Below are 20,498 nucleotides of genomic sequence, written 5' to 3' on the forward strand. Positions count from 1 at the left end.
CAACCTCCTGGCCTATCAACATTATTTTGTCCCCAAAGACAGAAGCTTTTGTTGTTCTGAATGATTAGCCAGATCCTACTCCAGCCTCTGTTTCACAGACTTAACAATACTGGCGACCAGTCCCTGTGGGGCACAGTGTAGCTTGCTGTATTGAAATCCAAGTCTCTTGCCAAGAAATGGAAGAGAAGTCCAGCCACATCCCCAAGAGCTACTACTTTTAAAGGATTTCGTATTTATGTTTCTTTCCTGCCAAGATCATTTTGGTGCCATTAGAAACATAAGAAAAAAATACATCAGTGAAAGAGACACTTGAAAACCCAAGAAATATTGTTTGAAGCTTTTGTTACAAACAGCAAAGAATAAATGGAGCATTTTTATAAGACAAATAAAATCATCAACAGTATCTTTTACCTCTGCCCCCCACTTCCCTCTCTCCAGATCCTTTACCTTGTTCTGTTCAGATCATATGCCTTCACAGGATATGCGCCAGGAAAAGGTTATTGACTCACGCTACCATTTCAAGCAGTGGTCAATGGGAGGTCTAGGTAGATGTGAGGTGCAGGTAAGCTAGCTGTTACAGACCTGCTGGCAAATGGAAACTTTCATTCCCTCTTACCCCAAGAAAAAAAGTCACCACATTATATTTTCTGTACTTTATATTATCAATTCCAAGCCTGGGACTGGTGGCTCTTTGTACAACTATTAGGGCATGAGAGTGGCTCTTCTGGGTTGAGTGATCTGCCTCTGACAGTGCCCAGTAGTGGAGTTGTAGGGAAGAGAAAGGAAAGAGAAGATTAACAGCCTGATCCTTTTCCTGAATCGTCCCAGCTTTTTCTAGTCTGGGCTTTCTGAACTACCTGTTGAAACAAATAGCTGATTGTAATGGACTTTTCTTCCATGAATTTCACTTCTTTTTTAGTTTGGCATACACATCATCCTTCAGTAATGAGTCTAGCAATTTTAATTTTAGGTCAGATGATTAGGTATTGCCTACTTGTTTCATCCTTGTAGCCAGCAAATTTTGTTGGGTGGAACCTTTCTAAAATATTACAAGAAACAGTGAAACATTGTTCCCTACTTATCATCTCTGTAACATTCAGGATTTAATGCACCTCTATAATACTGTCCCTTGGGTATTTCTTTCTGAGGCTGAAGAGTGGAAAAGAGTCTTATGTATTTAATCTCTCCTTATGGAGAAGACATTTCTTAACTTTTATCATTCTTTTTGTCATTTGCTGTCTCATTTAGTTCCATTATATGCTTTTTTTGGGAAGGGAATACAAAAGGAAGAAAAGCAGACATTAATAAAGAGATGGATACATCATGCACTTATCCAGAATGCCTCCTCTTGTCTTCCATGGTAACTGAGTTAGAGCTTTTGCTACAAAAATGGTCAAAAAGATGCTATTGTTATACCTGATCTTCCAGTTGCACTAATTTAACTGGAGCACTTTAACTTGTGCAGCAGATTCGTGCTTTACATGTAAACTTACACTCAGGAAAAATTGTATCATGAAAATGCATGTAACAGGAGATAGCGGGAATCCATTGCATGCTTGAGCATTGGCCATGAAATGAAATAAGATGCATCATTTAAGAATCTTCCAGCTGTTCCCTTCATTTTTAATGGAAGTCAGTGGTTACTTACCAAAGCAATAGTAGTGCAGGGTAAATTCTGAATGGATTATCTCTTGAGATAAGAAATAAGAAAAAGAAAATTCAAACAGCCAATCGCTTGAGAATAATTTAATGAACAGCTTTCAAAGCTAAAGCATTCAGTGGTGGGAGCTGAATTCTTTCAGGGTAGGAGCTGAATCATTCTTTCAAAAGCCAGTGAGGATGCATTGAAAAACCCTGACTCCTATAAATGCTGAAATGTAACCATGCTTGGGCTGTGAAGACAAAGTCATCCTGGACCTGCTGGAACATGCTTGGACACCTTAGTAGTATCAGAATTCCACTAAGTGCCGAAACAAATGTGGACATGACTTGATCACTGTGGATGATCTCAGCATGGGAAATAAATGCCCTTTGGTTTGTTGATAGTGCTATAGTCCTGTGACCAGATTCTTTATTCATTTACATTATATATAGCTATTTATATTGGAGCAGGATAGAAACACTTCCAGTCTGATTTGCCCTGGCAGAAATCACAACATAGATCTCACAGATACGACATCAGATGGCTCAGATCAGTCTAAGTAACTGCTATGAATATTATCCACATGAGCAAGTTTAGGTAGTAGAAGGGAATAGACATAGCAAAGCAGGAATCACTGCCTGCTAGTTTATTCTTGTTATAGCAGTTGGTAAATATATAGTGTGTCACTCACGTAACTAGCCATGAAGTATAGCCTTTCTGACAGTGAAGGAGGTGGGTGCTTGCTTAAGTTCACATAGAAATCAGAGGCCAGTGCTGGCCAGTTTACAAGGGGTGGGGTGAGAGGGGAAAGATTCAGAGTTGCTTTTACTTTCTGCATCATAGTATGTGTGTATATATATATATATATATATACACACACACAAAAGTTTCACTGAAGTGTCTCCATCTCATATATTTCTAACCTGATAAATTTGCCACTGGGGAAAAAAAAATCTAATGAGCTGGCACAAGAAACAACTGACAGCAACATCAGCGCTGCAGGAACAAGAGAACTGCTTCCTGTAGACTCGTGTTCACTTGTCAGTAAGTCTAACACAGTAAACCCTCCAGCACACAGGAACGTGGCAATCCAACCTACAAAGGACTTGCAGATATCTAGAGATTTCTGATCTTCTGGAATTGAAACAAAAATCCCTCTGTGAGCCCTGAGTGCAACCACAATGATTAAAAAACAACCCCTGTGCTGAACACTTCACAACCAGAAAACAATCAGTTCAGGAACACAGCAGTGACTTTTATTGCAAACACAGCAGTAAGTTTATGTTCTTCCATCGATCTGACAAATTAATTTGTCTTAACACTGCATTACTGACCCCTCTCCACAGTGATATTCATACACAAATTTCAGATCAGTATCCAAAACCAAAGTAGTTTTATTTTTTTCCTGATAGAAGTGTCAAATATCAGAGTCATAGACATAAGCAAAAAATTGTTCCAAATAAATATGCATGGAAAGATTTTTGACAGCTTGATAACAAGTTTAAACACAGTAATTATTGTGTAAATGGTTTAACAAGTCGTATTACTGCTAGCAGAATAAGCATCTCCAGGGAAAAGAGGATTGAATACATAATCTGGAAATAGATTAAATATATATATATAAAATACTCAGTTTATTGCATGGATAGATAAATATTAACATATTTGTGCACATAACTGGGAACGAGGCACTTATTCAGGTTAGTATAAAGAAGTCCACTTGTTAAGTAGAAGGGAAAATGTTAATAAGCCTCCAATGTTTGCTGAAATCTAAAACCTTGAAGTCATAATAAAAAAGGCATGCTGTTACAGATGTATTTATAGTTCACTGAATTGTAAGAAATCCCATTTCTTAAGAATGGGACAAATCTGGCAGACCTTACTGAAAACATTGAGATTTTTTTCCCAGGGAGAGGACTTTGATATCTGACTCATGAATCTTACTCATGCTTGTCCAGCTTTTCAGTGCTTACTTTGTATTTTTCTTTATCACCAGTTTGCACTATTATTTTATGTATTGTTAGAAGAACATTAGTCTGATAATCCCCATTACCCTAAACATTTTACAGAGTTGTAATCAGATGCTATTCAAAGCAGTGATGAAGTTGTTTACTGGGCTAAATATTTGGCTTCTAGAACACATGGTTTTTGATGTGGTTTTATAAAAAGAAATAATAATTAAAAAAAAGATTTTGCTTGCAAGCAACTTTAATTAATTTGGTGAAAAATTGATGAAATCTTATTAAATGAGTGAAGTCATAACAATATAAATCCAGAGCAAGAGATATCAGCACAAGTCCCTCTGTGGGTATATTCACACTGTACCTTGAATCATAGCACAGATAATCCTGCGCTAGGAGACCTCAACATTTCTGAGTCTTTATGGCTCGGAGGATGATTGTGCGGAATTACTAGGTCAGGTCTATCTGTGTTGACAGAGCACCACAGCCAGGCCAGGAAGCCTTTTGGATAGATTTTTAGTTCAGAGGCAGCATTGTGTGCTTGCAGCCAGGCTGCTTTCAAGTTGGATCCTGTTCAGGTAACGCAGATGTCTGCAGCTTGGTCCCCAGAATACCAAATGCCAAGCGTATTGCAGCTGAAGATACTTTGGGGGCTGCCCACAGCCACCATCACAAGATGGTGGAAGGGAACAGGTATTTTAGCAGCAGTCTCAACAGCCTGATTCAGATTTTATATAGTTTATATAGTTTAACTCTATTGACTTGAAAGGACTTATATTATGCTAGTGTGACAAATGGGGCAATCTGTCCTGAAGGTTACATAGCTTTCATAGCCAAGCATTTCGCAGGATATCTTTGGGACAGAACAGGTCCTGTCTGGATAAGAACTGACATGGGACACTGCTGATCCAAACTTCTGTGGAACATCATGCTGTCATGTCACCTAAATCAAGAACGCTGAGAGAAAATGAGAATTACTCTTGCAAAAGTAGTCAATTGTTAAAAAATGCCCAACAATGACCCAGCACGTTTGTCAAGGTGTGCTATGATTATACTGTAATAAATACTCCTTGATTCCATCAAATGTTAATTTTTTTCTTCACTTTTTGTTACCATTTAATATGGCAACTGGCAATTACATGTTGGATTCAGTATCATCATTCCTAGGCTCAGTTCAGGCAGAACCTTGTCCTCTGTGTTTTAAATCTAACTCTATGATTTTCTCTAGGTACTGAAATACTAATGCTTGCATTTCCCAGCAGTGGATATGCACTACCAAATATAATTTACCTTACAACACTTCCAAGATCCATTATAAACTTAAGAGGACATAAGCATCCAGTTTCTGTGAAAAACAAAATTCTTTCTGGATTTGTTGCATTCTTTGGCTTTATATAAACATAAATAAGGAAAAAAATTCTCAGATTAAATAGCTGAATAAGAATTTGCAGAAAAGAGTATGTATTGCATCCTGTGACATGCAACTGTTTATAATGTTATGCTGTCTAATCTAGCTGTCTTTTGAAAAAGTTCAGTTACATATAAGTGAAGAAAAAAAAAATCACTGGTATAGCTTAAGTGAAGTCAAAAGCTTATAGGAAGGAGGATTCATGCCTAAGGCATTTCATCACCTTTCAAACTAATTGTAGACATTGGGTTGTTTGTGAGAAACAGTACAAAATTTAACTGAAGAGTGTAAGGATTTCTCCTTTCAAGTATTCTGTGTTTCCAAAGAAACAGATTTCCTGTCTTATTGCAGACAGGATATATAGCACCTTTGGATAGCTTCTTCTGCTTTTTTTAATGTCAGAAAATACAAAACCAAAACAAAAATCTCTCCCTTACAATGCAGTTCCTTGAATTGCTGCTTAAGATTAGTGTGTGATATAGGGCCATCAGGATTACCTTTCATGCAAAGTGGGAGATTCGGTATGGATTCTTCTATTGTTGATAATGGCAGCAAGACTTCAGGATAAAAAATTTCAAGTACACTTAGAAGCATATGAACTCTTTATTCCTCATAAGTCACCATGACCTGCTGCTAACAAAGTGCAGTTCAAGTTTTTTTTGAGGCACTCTGGAGACTCTGGCTTGAATCCTGCAGTCTTGGAATCAAACCTCTGAGCTGTCGCTGTTGTAATTATATTGTAGCATCATTGGTTCATTGCTGCCCGACTCCTTTGTGGCTTCCTTCTTCTCAGAACTTTGTTTCCATTTTAGCAGCAAAATGATGATTGCAATTAAGCAGATGGCAAGGAAAATGGCAGCAGCTCCACCAATGATTGTGACTATGCTGACCCCTGCACTTTGGTTATTCAGTTCCCTGGGGAGAACGCCGTTGACTGCAACCTCCCTTTGAGGAATGTGTTTCTTGCCAGTGCGATCTAGTGCTATGTGCTGTATGTTTGTTCCTCGGTTGTTTTCTACTCCAATGTCTTTTGCAAGTTCTGGGTCCTGCTCAACTCCCCTCTTCTGACGTCTTTGTGTGGATGCTCCTTGGCTCCCACCACTAAAGAGCGAGTGGTACTGGTGCTCCACACTTCTTTTGCCAATTCCGCGGTTAGCATTCTCTTTTGAACGTACAGTGTAGATTGTATGGACATACCACTCCCTACCCAAAGACACCTAGAAAGACAAAATTTTTTGTATTTAAACACAAACATACAGAATCTGGACAGCATTATACACAGATGAAATCAGTCACTGTTCTGAACTGATTTCCTGGACAAGTACTTTCAAAATCATGCACAGATAACCCTTCACTATGTGCCAATGTGCACCAGAGGAGTCATGTTTTCAGCCAAAATTTTAATAGGGTGTAGTCTCCATTCCTCTCCATGTCCAGACTCTATGCCTATCAGGTGCAGATGAAGAAGCATAGCCTTGGCATTTTTTTGGTACTGTTGGTACCAAAGACCATACAAAGAACCTCAGATGTAGACAAACCACAGAAGAGGATCTTCTAGGCCTAACTTGCCAGCTGACTAGGCCTTGGCTGTGGCTCTATTTCCATCTTAACATAAGAAAACAATTTTGTACTGTGAGGATGGTTGAACATTGGAACGGGGAGGCTGTGGAGTCTCCATCCTTGGAGACATTCAAAATCCAATTGGACATGGTCCTTGGCAATGTGCTCTAGGTGACCCTGCTTTGAGCCTGTCTGTTGGAACAGACAATCTCCAGACGTCCTTGACAACCTCATCCATTCTGTGATTGCATGATTCCCTGCAGTCTGCATGAGATGATGCTATCTTTCTTGAATTTGTCTTGTCTTTTCTGGATACATAATAAATTTGGCCTCTACAAGGTCCAGTAGGATTGCCTGAATACTGTCTTAAAGCTACTGGCTGATAATTTCAGTGGTTGCAGCCAAGTTCTGTTATTGTGAGAAATAACACATTTTCTATTTTACTCTTGTTTTTCCAAGTCTTTCTCAGGATATACTGTTGTTTCTTCATATTCTCATTCTTTTGACAGAAGGAGGACCAAAAATCACTGTATTATTGGAAATGGATTCTTCATATAACAAATGAGGTTTCATTTTCATGGGGGCAGATTATGAAACCCTTTTTATACTGGTAAGTAGGCCGTTCTCTTAAATATTCCATTGCTTACAATGGGACTTTTAATACTGAAGTGGCCAGGAGTAGGATTAAACTCTCCTCAATATTTTTTCTACTAATTTATACACTTGAGTTTTGCATGTACTTTTGCAAATACTAAAGAGAAAAATAATGAAGAGACAACTTCTGACTGGGTTATATAGATCAAAGGGATGAATGCACAGAGCTGAAGGATTAGATTTAATTAAGAAGTAGTCGCACCCTTTAGTTGTCAATTTCTAGGCTTTCCAGGGCTCAGATGTTTCACAACGTGCAAGTTTGCAAGGAAAGAATTGCACCGAAAATTCTGAGTATCAACTAGACTTTGATGAAGTTCACTATAAATGCTTATGATTCTTTTATTTTTTTGTCTTTGACAAGTGAGAAGCAATAAAACAATGCTGTGTAACAAGAAGCTTATCAAGTTCTTCGAAGAAATGCAGAAGAATAATTTGTATAATTTCTGGTTAGACTGTGGAATTAAGTGAGAGAAAAGCATAGTATCCCTACCAAAATATTTTAATAAGTGCTCCAAATTTTATATCTAGAAATTTTAAGCATTTAAAATCCTGTTTGACTGTCACTGGAATCAGAATAAATCTTTCTATTGGCTTCAATATGACTTACTATTAACAACACTTCTTGTGCAAGTGTTTCTTTCTTGGTTCAGTACTCTTGCTGAAAAGTTACAGAAATCATACCTGAAATAGAGGAGTTGAGTCTACTTTAAATCCATCAGAGCCTGGCTGTTTAACTAACGGAATTGCTTCAGGATCATCTATTGCAAGTTTTGCATTAAAAAGCACATTTCCAAAGCTTGTGGCTTGTGTCTCCGGCTGAGCTTTGTCCTACACGGTCATGGAGGGAAAAAAAAAGTTTGCAAAACACAGATTCATTTATTCTAGGAAAAACAGTTCTAATAGTTATATGCAATGTATAAATTTTGTAATTTACACATGCTATTTTATGCAATCCAGTGTAATATCAAGGGAAAAGACATGAGAAGCAGTTGTGGTCACATCTGACTTGTATTAACTTCTATTTAATCTTTTGTCTGAAGACTTTTTTGTTGAAATACAAGGAGAAAACACCACAGAACAACCATAGCTACATTTCTAAAATAAAAAAGATACATAAATGTGGTCTGAAATAAAAGTAAGAAGTCTATTTCTCAGTTTAAAGAAGCTACCTTTTGTTTCTATTAACAGACATTCACATAAATTAGTTTAGATAATTAGATAATCATCTTAAAGTTAACTCTCTAAAAGTTGGGCATCAGGTCTGTAGTCATCTAGGCTTACTCTATAATTATTTTCAGAACAGAAATAATCTCAGATATTCTAAGCCAGCTTTAGAGGTATCTCTCTTTCCCTTTTGACTACAGAGGCAACCTGGATGAGTAACTTTACATTATACACTAAATTTTGGATGGCTAAAGATGAAACAAATTCCAGTCCTTAACTTGCATGTCTCCTAAGATTCCCTTTATGGTCAATGGATATAGACAATGCAGAGAAAAAGCCTATCTTGGGATTCTAACTTAGGTCAAACTCTAAATGATGAGAGTCTCCAGAAAGATTAACAATAGAACCAGGAGGGAGAAAGTTAAGATACTGCCTTCATCAGTTCATGTTAGCCTGGAGCCTGAGTCACAAATATGGTGCCATTGAGAACATTTTAAAGAACAGTTGGTTTCGGACAAAAAAGAAATTAGAAAAAAAAATTTAAAATATATATCTGCATCGTCCCAGAATTAGAACTCTTACCACAATCTTAAACCTGTACAGAAGGGATGGAGAATCGGCAAGGCACCCATATTCAGTGTTGGATGGATTATATTTGGGTACATATCCATCAGCTCCTGTGCATAGGAAAACCTTCTCGATGCTGCAGTAGAAGGAATCACCCAAATTCTGCACTGGATCCACCATCACCCGACCATATATGATATCACCTGTAAACAGTTCACACAGTTCACATCCTATTACACTGGAACATTTAGCACAGTACTGAGGCTGAGTTAATGAGCCTAGTCAAGAAGCTTAGTGCTGTGTAATGTGACTATATCCAAAGACAACTTGCTACCCAGCTTCCTCTGTAGGGCTTGTCAAAGGCCGTGATCAGAGTGCATACTCTTCCATGAGCTCTGGGCCACATGATAGCAGCAGGAGGCTGTCTGCTGTTGCTATAACCTGAACCAGTTCAGGGGTGGCTTTAATTCTGGGCTACACTGGGCTCTTCATTCAAAAAATGCCTTAAAGAAACATTATGTACTCCTCTGCACCAGACCAGGGTGTAGGTTTTGGCCTCCTGACAATGTACTTTGTTGAAGAGATGTTCTTTTTTATGTCAGCAGAATCCTTTTCAGGCTGCATAAGAGTTTAGTTATACTTGGTCAGACTGGCATACTGTACAAGTGAAGTGAACATTATGAAAAGTCACAGACACATTTTCTGAGACTTGGCTCCCTACTGTGTAATTGCATTTCAGATGCCTGATAATGTTCAAGATAAGACATGCTTGCCAGGCCTGTACAAATAACCTCAGCTGTTTCTATGCAGGCAAGAAAAGTATACTGTGTGCAGTGGTCAGATACATATGACAGAAAGTGGTTAGGAAGGTTAGGAATCTGGAGCAGGAAAGGAGAAATGTTGCGTTGCTTTTACAATGATTTGGAGCAACTGTAGACTTTGAGACAGACAGACCAGGTACCCTCTGTTCAAGAGACTGTGCAAATACATCACAAAAGACAGTCGTGTATTCGAGGTGTTGGCACTCTAATAAACAGGCAAAAGAGGCACACGAGTAAAGCAGAGGAATGAAGTGACTGCTTAGGTCCCCTGACAGATGTATCAATTGAATCAATCTTCCCACCCCAGCCTACTCAGTAGAGGACAGGGGGAAAGAAGAAAGCCTTGATGCTGTGCAAGCGTAGTAGCCAAAACACTGGCATGTTATCAACACTGTTTTAGCCACAGATGCAAAGTACAGCACCATAGTGGCTGCTATTAAGAAAGTTAACTCCATCCCAGCCAGACCCAGTACACTCACCCACAAGAAAAAGACTGTGTAATATTCACTTATCAACTAGGAATGTTCTTAACATCAGCCAATGTTTATAAAGTGCTCAGCTTATGAGAAATGGCACCAGTACTGTAACTCTCAGACATAAGAGTTTCAGTGCAGATTGGCCAACAGTTCTGATGTAAACTGCCAGGTAGGGAAGGCAAATGCAGAAGAAGACAAGCAGCAAGCCCAAACCATTACTCCTCTCTTGTTTTGACTGAAATGGGATCCTGATAGCATGGAACACATATTAAATGTGCATGATCTGTGCATGATTATACCTTCTGAGAAAGCAACATCACTTTCTTGCCCAAAGCCCATTGAGCCATCAGATAGCCACAGTGTCTTTTTGGAGAGGAGGAACATCTGGGTGTTCAAGCTGAACTCAGCAGCCACTGGGTCACTGACCTAAAACACAACAGCATAAGACTCTTCAACAAGTATTCTTTAATGACTCTTAAAACACAGCATGACCTTCTCCCAATGTACATTATTAATCAGCTCTGCACATCTACATGCAACAACACAGTTTAACCAAAAAGATTTATTTGTACTAGACATATATTGCTGTGTATTTTACATGCATACCACCTTTGGGTTATCTGCCTCTGTGATATTTGATAGTATTCTAGGTTAGTTTCTTCCCACATTTTTCCAAATCCCATCCAAGGAGGTGCCCAGGGCAATTTATGTGTGGGGGTAATGTGAGGAAAATATTTCGTCAATAACTTGTCTCCCTCTGACACACCACTGCCTGTCTTCTCTATCCCATTTTCAATCTTACACCCAAGTCCCACCTCAGCTTCTGATCCTCTGCCAATTATTTGAAAGTACACATTGTTGAGGATTTATTTGCAAGTATCAGTTCTTCTGACATGCTGCAGCATATCAAATCATGCATGTGAAAACACATCAAACCATTCGAACACCCTTTTATGGTAATATTTATCTTTATATATTTGACACATTTATCTATGGTTCCTCCATGATTACATTACAAGAATAAAATAAATCAACACTATCAGCAGCAGGTTCTCATTGGGCCATATAACATAAGTTAGAAGCCAAACTATACAGGCACATGGCATAACAAAAGGGAAAGAATAGAGTGAACAGAAGAATTGGGGAAAGCCTGAAGTTCAAAAAGATGCACTGTACCTGAGGAAACAATGTGGAAGATACATTCAAAAAAAAAAAAAAAAAAAAAGGCAGCCACTAAACAAATTAAAAAATGCTAACATACATACGTTTATTTATGTGTTATGTGTGTGGAAAGGAAGGAAGGAAGGAAAACAGAAAAGAAAACATTCTTGCTGGCTTATGGACAAGGGGCTGATGGAATGAGATACAACAATATCAACAGAAAGTACTGCTGCAAGTTATACAGCTGCCACATTTATTCTTCTTCAAATCCCTTTTTCACAATAGAGTCCTAAAACTATCAAAGCAACAGGATTTGGCAAGAACAATGTAGAGCTGAAATATTTTTATAAACCCACTGCTACTCTTCAGAAAGAGGAACCCTACCCCCATAACCTTTTCACAGAAATAATAAGTAAAAATATAATTTCCATTCCATTTCCTGAATTCCTTTTACTACGAGTATCTCAAGAAAAAGAGCTGGTCTTGGTTTGAAAATTGCTGATGACAGGGGACTAACAGGCCACAGTCCTTGGTGATTATGACACTGTTGTAATTTTGCACCTTATCCCTAGATACTGTATTTTTAAAGCTTTATCTGATATAGTGACACCTATAGTATCCATTTATTTATTGCAAGGCAGTTCTTAAGTCTTAGTCATAGGTTTCTTCCAGGTAAGAGTTAGGTCTCTCCCTAGGCTACTTTGCCCATTTTGCAATGATTTTTGCAGCTCTCCCGAATTTTCTTCGAACTATCAACATCTTCTTGCTTATACTAGGACCAGACACAAGGTGTGGTTTAGCATTGCTGTGAATTGCTTTAGAGTTCCTAGAAGCAGATTAGAAATGCCAGACAAAACCTGAAATGCTGAACTAGTATAAAGTCCTCTCACCACCCCCCCCCATTTCAAACTTTTTCAAAATGTTTTCCTGGTTAAGTCTGAGAAGGCAGGTTTCATGTCAGATCATGCATCATTTCTCTGCTTCACCAGGACTTGATGCCGTATCGGGAATCATCTGTTCTTCCATAGCTGGCATAATGCCAAATGAAAGCATGAAGATTGCATGCATTCCCTTGTGTACTCTGGCTAATTCAACAGAAAAGTGATTATGTATCCCTGACTGTTCCTGATTGGATTTATACTGTAAGATGGTTTAATAGCATACATCTATACTATCAATGAGCATGAAATCACAGCCACACTGTTCCAGTATTAGTTGTACTGGCTCCAAATAACAGAAATGATGTAACTTCCTCCTTATGCATCCCAAGGTCATGTTAGCCCTTTTGATAACACTCTAAACTGGCAGTTTATGTTCTGTTAACTATCCAACATGACCATCAGATTTTTTTCAGTCAATGCTTTCTACAGCAGTCCATTTCTCCATATTTTGTTCTCCGCTACAGAGCTTTACAGCTGGGCTTTGTGAAAGGTATGCTGTTTGCCTGTTCCCGTGTTACCATATGATCCATATTGCTATGGGTGGGATTTGTGTCACTCACTTTGGTGAGTCTTAAAGCTAAGCATTTTACCAGTGTTGGCTATCTACACTTCCTCTATAGTCAGTGAAGGAAGTCCTACCTTAGGACTAAATGTGGAGGTCCCACTTTTAATATAAGACACCTAGCTCTGATCTTTGTGTCAGATGAAAACCTTCTGATAATAGTTTTATATTTTCCTAATTATCTGATAAAACTATGTCATACCAAAGTCAACAGACAAGTAAAGAATTCCCAAAGGTTATTTCATATCACAGTAACTATCCCCCAAACCAATGCCCTGCACTGAGGACAAAAAACATTTTTGCTCCTACATTAGCCGTTCCCATTTGGGTAAAACTGGTTAAATAGCAGGACAGGAGTATGTGCTATCCCACCAGTTTAGGAATTGGTTTGTTCACAAGCAAGTAAATTCAGTTTCTAGCACTATCATTATAAGACCAACAAAGGCAATTTGGGAATCAAACTAAAATGGAAACATGATGAAGGTATCATTGGGCTGGTACCTGCTGGAATCGGATATCCAGATCAAATGTGATCGGCTCTCTAGGACTGCAGATAACTGGTAGGCTGTACTCCTGATGTGGAGCAGTGGTACAAGCTATCAACTTCACAGTGTACATTCCAGAATAATCTCGAACCTGAAGAGAGAGAGAGAGAGAAAGCTCTTCCACCAACATCCTAGCTAACAGGCTGAGGCAACAAAAGACACCGTGAAGGCTGAGGTTTTACCGCAAAATCTGAAACAAAGCTCCACTGCTGTACTGGCTGGTTGTACGTTGGCTCGCTTCGGATGAGGCTGAGGCTAAATGTCAGGCCCGGGTGATCAGCTGACATAACCATGGAAGTCAGAGATGAAGCTAGAAACATGCCAAGAGACAGATTTGTCACCTTTAGTGTTTCACTGCAAACTCTCAGAGCCTGAAAAACATTCCCAATAATTCATAAACCATAATGCCATAGTTGATGTTAATAACTTTACAGGTCACTGGGTTTTATTAACTGAAACTAACAAAATCAATTACAGTCGACACAGCTGGGCCTCCTTGATTCTTGTTCAAGTGTCTATTAAACAGTTGCTTTTGGGCTACACAACCAGAACTGTATGAAGATTAAATTTGACAGACAGGCAAAACAGTGAGAGTGGAATGGCAAAGATCTATAATCCCTCCTGTTTTAAACTTGGAATGTCAGCCCAGGGAACAAAAAATAACATCTCTTAGCAATGTAACTGTTTCGGCTCTGCCTGATAGGCAAAACCTAACACTCTAGAGGACAGCTGAGAAAATGTAGAAGCACCATGAAGGAGTTTTATAGGTTAATAAAACTGACTTAAACTAAAAGAGATTTCTTAAAATGTTTTTTTTTCCCTTCTCATTATTGTTCAGCAGATTTAATATAGTTAAATAATCTTTTCCATGGCCAGCATTAATGCTCAGATTTATGTCTGTAGACAGAGTCTTACACCTGTGATTATTCTGAATAAAGGCAGAGGGTTTTAAACAGATGAAATTGCAGGATCAGGTTCTCAGCAATGACTAACTGAATGGCAGTGAGAATGTTTTATTAACAGGTTGATGCAATGCTCATACAAGACCTTTTGTGACTATCTGAAAAAGGTCTAAATAACCTAGAAAGGCTTCAAGTTGGGAAAGAAATTTTAATGCTATCTAAATTCCTAGAGCAATGTAAGTAAGTAGCTGATCACAGCTTTTGGATTAAAAACATATATTTATAGATCCTTAGTGGACAGAATGGCCTAGATCTTCATCTTTCATAAATCAGGCTCTTGATCAAGTGGAACTATCTGCTTTCCATAAGATTCATGCATATTTCATTACATTTGACAATCTGAATACAGTCATCAATGACAAGTAAGAAATCCCAAGTAAGGGAAAAATCCTTATCTGAAGAGCACGGTACATAAGAAATTCAGATCTCAGTAGCAGAATAAGAAAAATGAACACTATAAAATTTGGGAGGAGTGTCTTTGTTTTTGTAGTACTGCTGAAGTGTAGATTAAGCTTACCAGGATGGGACATCACAAACAGACCGTGAAACCGGGCTTCAGTCTTGAAGTTGACAACTAAGCGCCCCTCTTCACTAATACGCATGCTGGTTGGGTACAGGGAACCTGGCAGCAGAAGCCAATTCACAAGATTTATTCCACTTGCAGATGACAAATAAATCACACTCCTGTGAAACACCAACCCCACTCTTTCATTTCCCATTGTCATGTCAGTTGTTTGGGAGGGGGCCTACTGGTACCTTTTGGGTTGACTCAAGATTCTTCTCCAACATGAATTTACACAGGGGGGCCTAGAGTTTTCACAATGCTTCAGCTTTCCAAAGCACATACAGAAATTCCCTGCAAAGTCATGGTTTTACATGTTACATGGACTCACACAGCTGCTCTAGTAGGCTGAGGAAAGTCCACAGCACAGTCGGTGCTTGTGTTCAGGCAATAGCATTGTCAGCTGCCAGGGGGTTCTCTAGACCAAAGAATACTTTTGTTTTCACTAGGTATTCAAGCTGACTCCTACCAATGAAAGCTGCTTCAGAGATACTCTTTATCAGTGCCTCCCTATCTATTGTTGCAAGGCAGCACCCACCAGCACTTAGTTGTAGCAGTTGGTTGTGGCAATCTGCTTGAAGGTGCTTGAATCTGTGAAACTCATTCTGACAGGCTTTGCATTGCTGGTGATTTCTGGCATGAATCTGGCCCAAAACATGGGCCTAATGTTTCCTAATTTCAGGTTACAATGTCTTTTTTATACGTCAGAAGCAGTTTATTGCTGCAGCTTGCAGCCACATCCCTTTTTCTCCAGAGCTCTGCAGTGCTTCAGAGTTCAGGTGTTTCCTCCAGTGCTCCCTTACAGAGAGCCAGTGATGTGCCACCATTCTGCTTGCCAGGAGCAAGAAGGAAACCGGAATGTTCCTCCATGAATGTGTCAGAAAACTAACACACTCACCAATGTGAATGTATATCACCCACACAAAATCACCTGTACCAACCATATTTATTGGCACATTATAAATAGACATGTATGATTGAACTATGGCTTTAGAAGACCTTGACTGCTTTACAGTTTTTCACAGAATTTATGTAGAACAATTATATGTATCCAGAGGCATGGAAATAAACTGGAAACTAGTTAAGCCCTCCCTGCCCCCCCAAAAAACCAGCTGCTAATTGTGCAAGGCTGTGGAGTGAGAAAATACTGAGCTACCAATGTTCAGCATCTCCAAAGACCTGGCCATCAGCTTCTTAAAGAGAGAAATAAAAAATTAAAGCACCAAAGACAGGAAAATGGTGGCATAGATATGCCACATAACTGCTGAGACTGAGAATTAGATCTGGTTGTTATCTGGTGACTAGTACATCATACGATTTGTGGCATGTGGCTTATTCTTTAGGCATGGCATGACATGTGCTTCATTCTTCATGCACTGTAGATTCCCCTTGCCACTCCTCATTTCCTGCTCTTAACATGAGGACAGAATTGCATAGCAATGACTTCTGTAGTTCATATACAGAGTTTTCAGAAACAAAAAATGGTTTTATGTTCACTGGAGTCCTGAAATTGTGTAACTGTACATACATAATTATAGCTGGTGCCTGTATTCTACCTTAGGCTGAGATAGATATGGAACACCTGAAGCTTAATGCTGGGATATAGTAAGTAAATTTGGATAAATAGAACAAAGCAGCATATAGGTGTAACTATTTACTTTAATCTTTCACAGACATCTGTATGTCACTATTTTTAAAAAATAAATTAACTGTTTGCAAAGATAAATTCTGTAGTGATAGAGTTTGATTTGTTGACTAACTATAGTCACAAACATTTATTGACAGTATCTATTGCATTTAAACAATGTTTCACGGTTCACTACTCTAACACATAGGACAGGTTATTATACCCATTGTATATTTCTGTGTCTTTTGAATGTTTCACAATTAATGTTTTTAAAACATCAAAAGATTCTGAAACTGTACATTCATGGCCAGAAAAAAATGATATCACAGAAAAGTTTCAGATTTTTTTCATTAAAGTGAAAACATCTTGTGTGGTAACAGAATATGAATACATAGTGAACCTTGAGGTTCTGAGTAGAAATAAATTTGTTATTTTTTGCACATGTGCTTAAAATATAACAAGACAATTATTCTTCTTTGCAATAAAAGAACTGATGTCAGCTTTACATGGTTTTCATAAACACCCCAGCAGAGAACTGTGAGTGCTAGGAAATGACAGATTGTTTGCAACTGATAATAAATGATGTACTTTTTTTTTTTTTTTTTTTTTTTTAGTATTAGAATGATTGAAAAAATCCTACTGTGTGCAAATTATACTCTTAGTAACAGAACATGAGTTCGATGCAAAGAAATCCAACACCCACCTTGGAGCTCTGCTTCAGGTGGGCTACCGATCCCATCCTTCCACAGGATGGCAGTGTCATACACAAAAGTCAGCCGGAGCTCTGACTGTAGGTCGAAATGCTGCCAGCCTCCTACACCCACCGGAGAGTGGAAAACATAAGAGACGTACAAGGGGACTCTCAGCGTGACATAGGACTGTACTAGGTTGAGAACCTATAAAAAGGAAAATTATTTATTTAGGTTAGTGGTCATGAAAGGAGGCATTGTACAGGTAATCCAAATGCAAGGGAAGAGAAGACAGAACTTGAAATAAATACAGTGACTGAATCAAATTCTCTCACTTTGCAAATTTCAGATGAAATACAAACCAACACATTTCAATGGATTTCAGCTAAGCTTACGTCCCCTCAAGTTCCACTTTTGTATTTCAAACTGAGAATGTGTTCTGATAAATATAAACCCCTCAATTTTGACTCATCATTTTTGTTTCGTTTTTTTAAGTACATAAACAACATGGCTACAAATGAAGGCTTTAGAAATCTTTCAAATAAATTTGCATTTGCTCTATCCTTGTGCTTAACTAACTCATTTTCTTACATTCTCATGTTATTGTCCTCTAAGAAACTCTTCTGGAAGACCCTGAATTTGCTCAGATGTCATTGCAAGACTGAGTCCTTGGCCTGTACTTACTCATCTCTGGAACTATTTCTTCCTTTGTGCATGGATAGTAGCTAACATACTGAACGTAAACACACAAATCATACTGTTTATCACTGTGTGGAAGAACTAAAAGTAATATGAAAGTTGATATAGATTTAAAAATAGACCCTTTATGCATATATTGTACAAAACAACAGCTGAATTATTATCAGAGAATTACATATTCTTTATATATATTTTGATGGAAAAAGGCAACATGAACAGTGTCTGTAAACTGTCACCTCTTAAGATAGCTCTTACACGATACATGGATCCAAACCTTTCGGAAGAGACTTTACATTTATGTTTTGTTACAAATACTTTTTCATTCACATCTCTCTGATTAGAAATGTGCAAACCAGATCCTTTTAGAACATTCTGGATTTTCTTAGAAAGACACGGAAGGACAGGCATTGAGATCATCTCCCAGTGGGAAACTTTTCAAAGGCATAAATGGTGTTGAACAATCATTTACTTCTAATAGAAACTCCATATGTAAATTTGTACATCTGAACATTTCCCTGGAGTGATTACCTTACAAGCTTCTGAAGAGTGGTTTGCACTATTGAAAGACCCCAACATTCAAGGAACTTTACAAGCTGTGTAAAATTCAAACTGTTTCTGGGTTCAACCAATGGCATGTCAGGGGGCTGAAAGGCCATTACCTTACAGCTGCTTTACATTTCCAAATGCCAGACAAAACTTTTAGTAATACTATGAAACCACAAATTTACTGCCTGCACTGACTAAATACTCTGAACTAATTAAGGAGTTCATTATGGCAAATGTTCGTAGTTGCCACAGCTCACTTTCACACATGACACTCTTTGATCTACACACTACGCTACCAAACTCCTTTCCACTTCTATTGTTTGAATCGTTCTATAAAATGTGCTAGCATTTAGACAGTAGAGACTATGGCAAAACACAGTATTGTGTAGTAAAGCAGCCTGGCAGATAATATGAGATGCTACAGTTATAGATTATTTTATATTAATGCTTCTTTGTTGGTTTTACATAAACACAATCAAGAACTTCTATTTGGAACAAAAAAAGGGGTTTTCTTTTCTATATGTATTGGATGACAAACTGAAGTTAGACAAAAATATCCTTTAGTCCTATTTAAGTTGCTAGTTTATCTTTGGGATACCTGCATGGGTATCTGAGCAATTATTTCAGACACGGATTTGCTAAATTGTTCCAAATAACAACAGAGAATTCTTACTTCTATCAAAACCAATATAGCTATGATGCAACTCTACAGTGACATTATGGTTTGCCTTTGATTCAGGAGCAACCTCGAACATTTGTCATTTCCTGGAACAGTATCTAGAATGGAATACATTTGGTAGTATAACAAAGGTGTTACTATTGAAAAGTCATACCAGACAAACTATGTTGGCTTTTCTCTGTGTGTTTTTGTTCTCCACCTTGTGTGTTGTACAGTAAGAACTAGACATTAAAGTCAAAGATCTAAAATTCAGTTTGCTTATGAGGAAGAGACAAAGGTACGTGGAAGAAGATTTAATATATGTCCACTATCCTCTTGAAAAGAAGCATACATAATGCTTAATGATAATGTAGATGAGGACTGGAATATCACAGAGGGAGAATTTAATGACCCTGAGGACTACAATAATAGAAGTGAGATGAAATTTTATAGCATAAAGTATAAGGTAGTAGAAATTAGTGACAGGGATTTCTGGTAGAAATGAAAGACATTGTTAGAAACAATAGAGGGGAAAAAAATTTTGGTATGCGAGTTGATCACATCATAACTATGACCTTCATACCCTCTCCATGTGATATGATCCTAAGATGAACTGAGGAATGGGGTGGAAATTAGAAGCATGCATGCCATTATACAGAGTACTAGTGAGAGCTTATCTGGAACAGCTTTGATCATCCATGCTTGAAAAAGCCTAATTTGCATTGTAGACTTTAGAAAAAGAAATCAACATAATCACAGGAATGGCAAAACTATCTGATGAGAAAAGACTAAAATAGCCGGGTTCTTTAGCCCAGTACAACAAAGGCTGAGAGGGAATAAGTATGCTGTCTCTACACATCAGGAGATGAACAGCGGAGAGGGGTCACTGATGATGAAAGATGGTGCTGACATGGGAACAAACAGGCATAAGATGGCCATGACAAATACAGCCTAGAAATTGGAAGAATTTCTAGCCCTCACTGTGGTGGCATTCAACAAGAATAGTGAGGCCATGAAATCCTATTAGTTTTTAGATTAAGTTTACTAGTGTTGGAGCCACATTATATAGTTAAGGCAGTGGCCTGGACAGAGTGATCCACAAAACCCGTTCCAGCTCAGTATCTTATGCCACCTCAAGTGAAAAAAAACCAACCTTCTTTCAAAGCTTTTCTTGATTTTCAGGTACAAGATATGATTGGCTCTTCACATACGCTGCACATAAAGCAATCCATTAATGGGGTTTGTAAGCCATGTTTTAGGGTTTTCTTGCCTCCATTCAATGGGATCATAGTG

The 20,498-nt window shown here is 38.2% G+C and overlaps 1 protein-coding gene across 1 annotated transcript in view; it reads right to left on the reverse strand.

The window, feature by feature from the left end:
* Positions 1-2,876: 2,876 nt before the first annotated feature.
* FREM2 (FRAS1 related extracellular matrix 2) overlaps positions 2,877-20,498 on the reverse strand; it is a 142,002-nt gene continuing 124,380 nt past the window's right edge. The window contains exons 17-24 of the mRNA XM_069807916.1: positions 17,317-17,509; positions 14,942-15,046; positions 13,645-13,772; positions 13,419-13,553; positions 10,553-10,679; positions 8,972-9,159; positions 7,907-8,053; positions 2,877-6,228 (exon numbers count right to left, since the gene is read on the reverse strand). Of these exons, the coding sequence (XP_069664017.1) occupies positions 5,716-6,228; positions 7,907-8,053; positions 8,972-9,159; positions 10,553-10,679; positions 13,419-13,553; positions 13,645-13,772; positions 14,942-15,046; positions 17,317-17,509 (1,536 nt within the window). The 3' untranslated portion in view covers positions 2,877-5,715. The remainder of the gene's footprint in view (positions 6,229-7,906; positions 8,054-8,971; positions 9,160-10,552; positions 10,680-13,418; positions 13,554-13,644; positions 13,773-14,941; positions 15,047-17,316; positions 17,510-20,498) is intronic.

This window comes from Haliaeetus albicilla, chromosome 20 (assembly GCF_947461875.1).
Source record: "Haliaeetus albicilla chromosome 20, bHalAlb1.1, whole genome shotgun sequence".
NCBI classification, from domain to species: Eukaryota; Metazoa; Chordata; class Aves; order Accipitriformes; family Accipitridae; genus Haliaeetus; species Haliaeetus albicilla.